At 27.8% G+C, this 9,441-nt stretch overlaps 2 protein-coding genes and 1 long non-coding RNA gene across 3 annotated transcripts; 1 reads left to right on the top strand and 2 right to left on the bottom strand.

Annotated features, from left to right (window-relative positions):
• Positions 1–49: 49 nt before the first annotated feature.
• On the bottom strand, positions 50–2,492 carry LOC130676416 (pyrroline-5-carboxylate reductase 1, mitochondrial). Its single transcript, XM_057482600.1, has 6 exons — positions 2,388–2,492; positions 2,079–2,220; positions 1,940–2,010; positions 1,657–1,827; positions 418–636; positions 50–346 (listed from the first exon to the last, which is right to left on the bottom strand). The coding sequence occupies exons 2-6, from the start codon at positions 2,143–2,145 to the stop codon at positions 56–58; spliced, it is 819 nt and encodes a 272-aa protein (XP_057338583.1). The 5' UTR covers positions 2,146–2,220; positions 2,388–2,492; the 3' UTR covers positions 50–55.
• Positions 2,493–2,628: 136 nt separating this feature from the next.
• On the bottom strand, positions 2,629–8,266 carry LOC130676404 (dol-P-Man:Man(7)GlcNAc(2)-PP-Dol alpha-1,6-mannosyltransferase). The gene is made up of 8 exons (XM_057482585.1): positions 7,957–8,266; positions 7,722–7,854; positions 6,373–6,546; positions 6,145–6,298; positions 5,056–5,200; positions 4,753–4,979; positions 4,433–4,678; positions 2,629–4,349 (listed from the first exon to the last, which is right to left on the bottom strand). Exons 1-8 carry the CDS (start codon positions 8,101–8,103, stop codon positions 2,837–2,839), a joined length of 2,739 nt encoding a protein of 912 aa, XP_057338568.1. The 5' UTR covers positions 8,104–8,266; the 3' UTR covers positions 2,629–2,836.
• LOC130676423 (uncharacterized) lies at positions 6,456–7,806 on the top strand. The gene is made up of 3 exons (XR_008991411.1): positions 6,456–6,568; positions 6,696–7,107; positions 7,185–7,806. It is a non-coding gene; the product is annotated as an uncharacterized LOC130676423 (long non-coding RNA).
• Positions 8,267–9,441: the final 1,175 nt, after the last annotated feature.

Genomic DNA, 9,441 nt, shown 5'->3' with positions numbered 1-9,441 from the left:
TTAAAGTGCAAACATTACTCATAATTATAAATACAAATAATAAATAATATATGTATTATTTTTTGGTAAATGTTCTGCAAGCCAAAGTCGCAACTTCGATAGCTCCGATGACAGCTGACCGCATCCCGTTTTTTTCCAAATGATGAATTGCCATTATTGTAGAACCGGCTGGAGATGCAACATCGTCTTTTAGCTGAGCTGGATGACAGCCTCCGCTGATATTCTGGTGATGATTGACCATCGCCCCAGCTCCTAAAACTGTTTGAGTTGCCAGTTTGTAGGCCAATTGACGGGACATTCCCATTTTTACGGCACCGTCTGCCAATGATTCGATCATCATGTAGACCTACGATAATTTATTTGTTATGATGACTATCAGAAGTGATTACTTATAAAATATATGAGATTGTAATTTACGTAGGCTGGTCCCGAACCAGCGAGAGCTGTTACTGTGTCCAGAACACTTTCATCTTCATCGATTTCTTCGCATATTCCCATTGATTTAAATAGTTTTTTAACTAAATCTGCATGCTGGTCGTTAGCAAATGATCCTCTTTTAAATACTGTCGCTCCATAACCAATGGATACTGGTATGTTTGGCATTAATCTGATTACTGGTGTACCTTTTGGTAAATTCTAAATATTTTTTAATTATAAGTACTAGTATAATTTTAAGTGAACAATTCATATATATATTAAGGGCATTTTGAGACACTGCCTCTATTTTTTAAAAATATTCAATGACAACTGTCATAAGTCATAAGCGTATTTAAATTTTATTAATTAGTCAAGAAATAATTGAAGCGTTAATTGAAAAAAGGACGACAGTGGCAATTCTGCCTAAGGATAGATTTTTTAAAAACATTACTTCCAGTTATCAATCGGGAGGGAAACGAAATTTTTTTAAAATTAATTTTTGAGTGTGAATTTAGCTGACATTTGCATTTTTTTAAATTTTTGAATAAGTAAATAAAATTTAAGTAGAATAAGCAGTTTTTCAAACCGAGTTTATTTTTATCCGGATTTTAATTAATATTGCTAGTATATCTATATATTAATAATATATAGATATAGCAGCAATGATAATTAAACTCGAATTAAAAATAAACCTAGTTTGAAAAACTGGCCCTTAAAGTTTAAAAATTCGTATTTTGACAATTGATAAATCCGTACGCGCCTTTTTTTCAATTTCATTATTTTAATTTATGTATTCAAAATTAATAAGTTGTTTCATATCTGCTACATTTACTCGAGTGTGAATGTAACTGACAATCGGCAATTTTTTAAATTTTTAAATAAATAAATAAAATGTAAGTAGAATACAAATTTAAAAATGCGTATTTTGATAATTGAAAAATCCGTACGCGCCTTGTTTTCAATTTTATTATTCTAATTAATTTATTTCAGATTTATAAGTTTTCTTATGTCTGCTACATTCACACTCATTATGAATTTCAGTTAAATCTTCATGTCAATAATGAAATTAGAATTTTTAAATTTTGTAGGCTAAAATTTATTTACCAAATTTCATTTGACACCTAAGTGATAACAACCGTAAGTAATTTGTTTCAAAAATCTATATCTCCGTCATTTTTATAAAAAAGTGTAGGGCATTAAGAACACCCTCAACCCTTAATTACAAGCATAAATAATTACTTTTTCTAAATTATCAATAGATGTACCAGCAGCTATTGAAATTATTAATTTATCACAAGTCTTTATTTCCGGTAAAATTTTATTAACAACCTGCGGTTTTACTGAAATAATTAAAACATCTCCATGTTCTGCAACTTGTTTATTCAAAAAAACAACTTTCGACCCAATAGTCTGTAAGTAAACAATAAAAATCATCATATTTTCTCATATTTATTTACAGTTTCGTTTTTAAAAATCTCGTTTGTTTTTTAAATCTGTTTTAAAAAATAATATGTATGTTTACCTCGAATGCCTGTTTGCTTTTTAAATCGCTGGGCAAACAGCTCGCTATCAATGAGTCCCCCTTGCATAGGCCTGTAAAAAAATCAATAAATATAAAAATAATATGACACAAGTACGTTTGCAATAAATTGTTTAAATACCGGCTTTAATGAATCCCTTTGCTAAAGCGTGTGCCATTTTTCCACCACCGAAGAAACCGATTTTCATTATTGCTAATTATTAATATTAATTATGTTAATATTTATAAATATATATTTTTTTTATGTAAATGCAAAGTGCTCTCTGAAAACAAAATAATAAAAGTACTGCATTAAGTTGACGCATTTCGTCATTAATCCGGCAGTGGCCGAACGAAATTTATTTTTTAATCTTATCCGAAAATGATTGGAGTGAGGAAGCGAGAGAGTGAGGAAGCGAGTGAAAAAAAAATATAATAACAAAGTTATTACCTATTCGCAAGCCTGTGATTATCTAGACAGCCCCAGTGACCTTTCCTTTCTTTCGGGTCGCTGACATTAAACATTTATCTTGCTAACTTTTAATAAGAAATAAATATCCATCGCGCTCTTTATTTAAAACAATCGATATTACATGATAAGTCAAAGATAAAAAATCCATTGAGTTTTTATTTATTTATTTACTTAAATATAATGAACAATAAAAAATTACTCAACAATATGTTTTATTTATATTTATAAATATGACAGTTTGCGTAATTAATTTTAATAAAAAAATTTATACAGTAATTAAGGCACTTTGAGAACAATATTTATATTTAAAATACATAATTCATTAATTATCATAATTAATTGCGTCGAAAATTTAATAATTTAATTTTAAAAATAAAATTTAAATAACAATTCAACTAAATTTTAATAAAATTATAACAAAATATTAACTAGACATTTTTAATTATTTTTTTTTCCCGGGTTTTGAGAACTGGCTTTTTAATTTTCCTTTCATTTAAATTATCAGCTTCAACTGTAATTGGGACGGGAGTTTCAAACCGATCGGCAAGTTGATTAATTACATCATTGTCTTCAAGCGTAATTTCATTTTGTTTATTTTTTCTCTGCTGAACTAAATCTTTAAGCGCTTCGCTAAACAATATCAAAGTGTCAGTGATTGGCCGTTCGTCAAATTTATCAGCGATATCTCTAAACTGGTCGTTCTCTTTGAACGACAGCTCATCTTTCAATTCGTAAAATTGATCAATAACATCTCGCAAGTATACTTTTGCATTGTCCAGTACCGCTACTTCGTCATCATCGTTCTCATCCGGCAATTCATCTGTCTTATAATCCTGCAACGCTGAAGATGACTGAGCGCTCTTCTCATAATTTATCTCAACCGATTTTTTCTTACGCGACCAATTATTTATTTTGTTATTTAAATTGCCCGCCGCCGATGCCGAAAGATCTTTTTCAAATTCTTTAAACTGCTGGATAATATTACGTATGCTCTCTTTTACATTTACAACTTTTGGTTCGCTCATTTTCTTCAGCTTTTCCTGTTCACTCAGCTCAGCTTTTATTGCAGAAATCTGTTGCTTCGGAGTATTGACATTTAATTTATTTTTAACAACTATTTTTTTATCAGCTTTAGATACTTCAGTCTCCATTTCATTTTTATTCTTAACTATTATTTTTTTTGGCATTAGTTTTTTTTTATTTATCACTATTGGCTTTTTTTCTGATTCTCTTTTTTCATCATCATCAATATCATCATCATAACTATTATTATTATTATCTATTGTTAATTCATCAGGTACTTGAGAATTAATATTATTTTTTTCAAAAATTATATCTAAATTATTTCGTCTTTCATTAACAATTTCTACTATTTGTTTAACTTCATCTTTAACTGATTGATATGATTTACCTCTATCACTACTTTTATAATTTAATCGATCATCTGTCAAAATCGTATCGCTTTCAATAACTTGTGGATCTACATCATCATCATCATTAATATTAAAATCATTTTCCTCACTTTTTCCAGCAACTTCTTCGCTTATTTCATAAACATTTTCTTCTACTACTTCTTCGCCTTCATTTTCATCTTGATCTTCACCTTCTACATCATCATCATCATCATCATCATCTTTTTTTTCGTCGGCTTTATAAATTTCTTCAGACTCCAAGTTAATAAAATTAGTTTTCATTTTAACAGGTCGTTCAAAAATACTATCAGGCTTCTTCATAATAAAAATCATGGGTTTCATCTCAATTCTTATTGGCGGTATCATTTTGTAATTTAATGTAATGCGTGAGAACCCGTCGATCGAGTCGATAACTTTAAAATTAGGCTGCTTATTTATAAATAAATTTTTACTTTTAGCTTCGATAAACAGATGAGTGAACTGTAAAATATCTGGATCATCATACGTCAAATTTTCTTGCTTTGAATAACTGATAATAATAAAAATAATAATTATTTATAATTCAAATAATTAAAGGAGACTAAATTTAAATAAAATCTAAAATTGTTGTACCTCCAGTCTGGATTTATTTGGGTGAATCGTGAAACTCCAGTCTGCGCAGTAAAAGTATCGATATGAACATTAACATACGGAGTATCTTTTTCTAACTGATGTAATCTCGTGATAGCACGTCCACCAGGATAATTTGAACTTGAGACACACAAAAGGAACATCGTAAATGCTGCATTTAAAATAAAATGACTAAGAACTGCTAACGCTAGCAGCGAATTCCACGTTGACTTTTTTCTATTATTCCAGCTGGACAATAAAATATAAATAATTATTAATTATATATTTATAAGGATGTAAAAGTGTAATTTTAACAGACTTACATTCTTTGACACGCAGAAGCTGTCGCGACATTAAGCAACGGGAAAACATAAATAATAAATCTTAATTCTTTATGCGGCAAAAACGAATACAAAACAACAAATGTTATTGCGGGTACTGTAAGTGCACGTACTCGGGCATCCCACAGCATTCCTAAAGGTACTAGTACGTATGATAATCCAAGACCACGTGGCAATGCTGAATAAAAATACCACAGAAACGGAGATGTCTGTAAATTAGTTAAGAAAAATATTTTTTTTTCTTTTCCAGACCTTTAAATGTAAATAATTTTCATAAAAGGATACGCCCCACTGGTTACTTTTATTCAGTACTGTATTAAAATAAAGTACTTCACCCTCTGGCCACAATATTCTCTTCCAGAAATATGAATCTATTACTAAAGTTAATGCTAGAGAACATATGCCGGCTGGTATACAGATTTTTAGTACTCTGAAAAATTATTAATTGCAATTAGTAAAGTTTTTTATTTTTTTTTACCGATACTAGGCATTAATATTCCGGATAAAAATATTTCCATTAGTTATTCTTTGGTTTGATAGTCAAGTAATAATTTTTATTTCATGACCAAAATAACATTTGATTGTGTGTCAAAACCTTTTTACTTTCTATCTTTCTACCTTTCGAAATTTGAATCAAATTATTCGTTAATTTTCAAACTATCTGAAAGTTTTTGAGTTATTTGTAACTTTTCAAACGACTCGATTCGAAACGAGAAAATTATGATCAAGCTCTAACTTGATGGCAATGCTTGACTAGAGCTAGAGCATTTCCGAATGCACCCTTTAAAATATTAAATTTTTATTTAATAGAGAGCTTAGTTTCCAAAGTAATCAAAAATAATTTTTTTCGTAAATTCGTGTCTGAGCTCTTTTTACTTCTGACAAAAATTTGAATTATTGGAAAAAATATTACAGTTTAAAGTCGCTCAAAAAAAAATTTCAGAATTATTCCGTAAGTTCGAATTATTCGCACACCCCAACTTTCTATTAATACGATCGGAGCCAAAAAAGTCTGGTGAACTTTAATGCATTAATCCAATAGTAACTGGAGGCGAATAGTAACCTATTATTATGCATTTACATGCGTCGGAGTTTTATATTATTCGATAGTAATCGAACAACGAGTATGTAAATTTAAATTATTGAAAGTTTTAAAACTTTTGATAGACCTTTCACATGTCACTGTCCATTTTACGGCAATAAATAAATTATTTTAATTCAAAATTAATTACCATAAGAAAGTGACAGTACAAAAATTTATCGGTACTATTTTTTAAAAATTAAAAATCCAAGTTGGAAGTCATTAACGTAATTTTTATTTCATGGTCCGGAATATTATTGCTTAGTTCTATTACTAATAAATATATTTATTACCTTGGTATTGTTAATTTTTTATATGCTATGTCATATAATAAAAATAAACCCAAGAGTAATGCTAATTCTGCTCTAAATATAATAATTGCTAGTGCTGACGACCATATAAATAAAATATGACTTTGTTTCAGCCACCCACGCAGAGCTAACAAAACTGTAATTAATAATTTAATTAATTGACTGTTTAAGTACAGGCTTAATAATTAATTTAAATTATAAGTAAATTACCTAAAGGCATTGCCATAATATTGGGCAAAGGTCTGCTAAGATAATACATGAAGTGATACTGCGTCACCATAATTGCGACAAACCAATTTGTCAATTCAATACCAAATATTTTTTGCAACGTTTGTCGGTATAATCTTAGAGTATAAATAACTAATAAACCTAAAACTGCTCTCACTGAAAATAATAATCATGATGAGTGAGTAAATTTGATTGATTGATTTATTTATTTATAGTAATAGTAAAAATTAACTGAGTGTGAATGCAGCTAATAATTGGCAATTTTTTAAATTTTTGAATAATCAAATAAAATGTATCTCAAGTAGCACAGAGACAACTTTAAGATGTCTAATAAGAGGATGAGACAAATTTTATTTTGTCTCCGACCCAAGTTTTCTTAAATAAATAAGACGTACAGATGTTGGTCCAGGAGTCAAAGAAAATTTGTGTTCTTTTTGTCATCACTTTTGTCAAGCCTTTTAAGCAGATATTCTTTCGGTGACAAAAATTTCTGATTCATTTATTATTTACCAGAATATACAATATTCACATACAAACATAATACATATAAATACATGATATATAAATATGTACCTATAGAGGCGCGTACACCTGTACATAGGCCTGGCAATTAATTTATACATAAAATTAAGCTTAATCCAAGTCATTCAATTTAAAAATTTGAGAAAAGAAAAGTAAAGAAAGGTAAAGAGTGAGAAATTAAGAAATATGATCTAAGTAGGTGTAATAGTTGTCAACCAATTTTTTAGCTTTTGCCTAATTGTTTTGTTATTATTATTCTGTATCGTTTTTAGCGCAACCGGTAGTTCATTAGTGTTTTATTGCAACAATATAAGAGTTTTTGAAAGTTATGGATTTGTTAACTTTGGGTGATGGAATACTTTTGTTTCTAGTTTTTCCTTTGTTATTCTCATACAAAAGTTTACAATTGCTATAATGATAACTCAAGGACTCAAGAGTAAAGGTATCTTTTATTCCTAGAACACGGTTGTCCTCAGAGAAGATATCAATGAGTTTATTTTGGATTCTTGCTAGGGTAGCAGTGGTGGTTTTATGATTATTTCGTCAACATTTTGGTTTATTGATAGGTCAAAAAACAGCCTCAATACTGATATCTTTTGGTCACAAAGCCAAGTGTGCTACTCGGTACAAAATAAAAATTTAAAAATGCGTTCTTAGACAATTGAAAAATCAGTCCGCGCATTTTTTTAAATTTCATTATTTCAATTAATTAATTTATTTATTTAAAATTTATAAATTGTCTCATGTCTACTACATTCACAGTCATAAGAATTAAATATATAAATATGGGAGTTTATGAAAGCGCATACCTGCATACTGAGCACAAAATTTATTCAACCCAAAATATTTAATAATAGCGACAATTGGATATGAGAATGCAGATACCATGAGAGATCCCAAAAAGGTTCGTGGTACCACTCCTGGAAATTCATGATGGTCATACTGTAAAATTAAAAAAAATAATTTCCTTATAAATATAACCGCTGGATATAGATATTTATGTTATGGAAAATAAGTTTTTATATTTAAATTATAGATAAACACCTCGTCGAGGTTATGACCATGATAAAGAATATCGTGGATCGCTTGCAAATTGAAACTTTCTTCGACTTTGGTAAATGGACAGTATAACAAATGGACTGCCGCTATTAAAATTACTAATTTATCCATATCTCCATGTTTTTCATTCATTTATTTTCGTAGATATATATTTTTATTATATTTTAATAAATATTTAAAAGCTATGTTTATTTATTGTAATTATTTTATTTTGAGCACACATTTGAAATTTAACACATATGTATTTTTAAAACAGCCTATATACACGTTATACTAATTTTGTATACTTACAACGTATACAATTATAAGTATTTAGATAATAAAAGTAAATTTGTATTTTTATGCATGACACTGTCATACCATCAGCTGGAACTAAATATTTTAAAATAAACATAAAATGAAAACATTATTATTGGCAATTATTCGTCACAGAAAAAATAAAATTTGTATTAATAAATTAGTGCCTGGAGCCCATTTATTTAAGTATGTAATTGTATATAATTTTTAATTACAGATTTACATTTCTTTCTTTTAAATTAAATTAGTTTACGAGTGTGAATGTAACTGACAGTTGTCAATTTTTAAAATTTTTGAATAAATAAATAAAATGTAAGTAAAATAAGAATTTAAAAATGGGCATTTAGATAATAATTGAAAAATTAGTACGCGCATTTTTTTAAATTTCATTATTTTGATTTATTTAAAATTTATGAGTGTGAATGTAGCAGATATGAGACAAATTTTAAATTACAAATAAATGAATTAAACAATTAAAAATGTAAAAATAAAAAAAAGCATATACTGATTTTTAAATTCTGTAAATGTGCATTTGTTTATTTTACTCGATTTACATTTAATTCACACAGTTCAAAATTTTTTAAATTGACAATTGTCATCTACATTCATGCTCATGAAAATTTATAAATTGTCATTATTGGGATATTGGAAATGAAGCAGACATTTGTTAATTTTTATAATTTTGAAAATGTAAATCGAATAAACATGAATAAATGCGCATATATAGAATTTAGAAATCGGTATGCGCACTTTTTTTAATTATCTAATTTATTTATTTATAATTTGAAATTTATCATGAGTGTGAATGTAGCAGACAACTGTCAATTTTTTTAATTTTAGAATAAACGAATAAAAATAAAGTAGAGTAAAATTAAAAAATGCATATTTAGATAAATGCAGAATCCGTACTCGCATTTTTTTCACTTTTATTATTTCAATTAATTAATTTATTTACTTATTTCAAATTAATAAATTGTCTCATGTTTGCTACACTCACACTCATAATTTATCTATGAGTGTGAAGTAGCTGACAATTGTCAATTTTTTAAATTTTGATATATGTGAATTAAATGTAAATCAAATAAAAGAAAAAAATGCGCATTTGTAGAATTTGAAAATCAGTATGTGCATTTTTTTTATTTTTAATTGTTAAATTCGTTACTTTGTAATTAA

This window comes from Microplitis mediator, chromosome 10, assembly GCF_029852145.1.
Source record: "Microplitis mediator isolate UGA2020A chromosome 10, iyMicMedi2.1, whole genome shotgun sequence".
Taxonomy (NCBI): Eukaryota; Metazoa; Arthropoda; class Insecta; order Hymenoptera; family Braconidae; genus Microplitis; species Microplitis mediator.
Note: the sequence above shows the minus strand (reverse complement) of the source record. Positions and strands in the feature narration are given on the sequence as shown.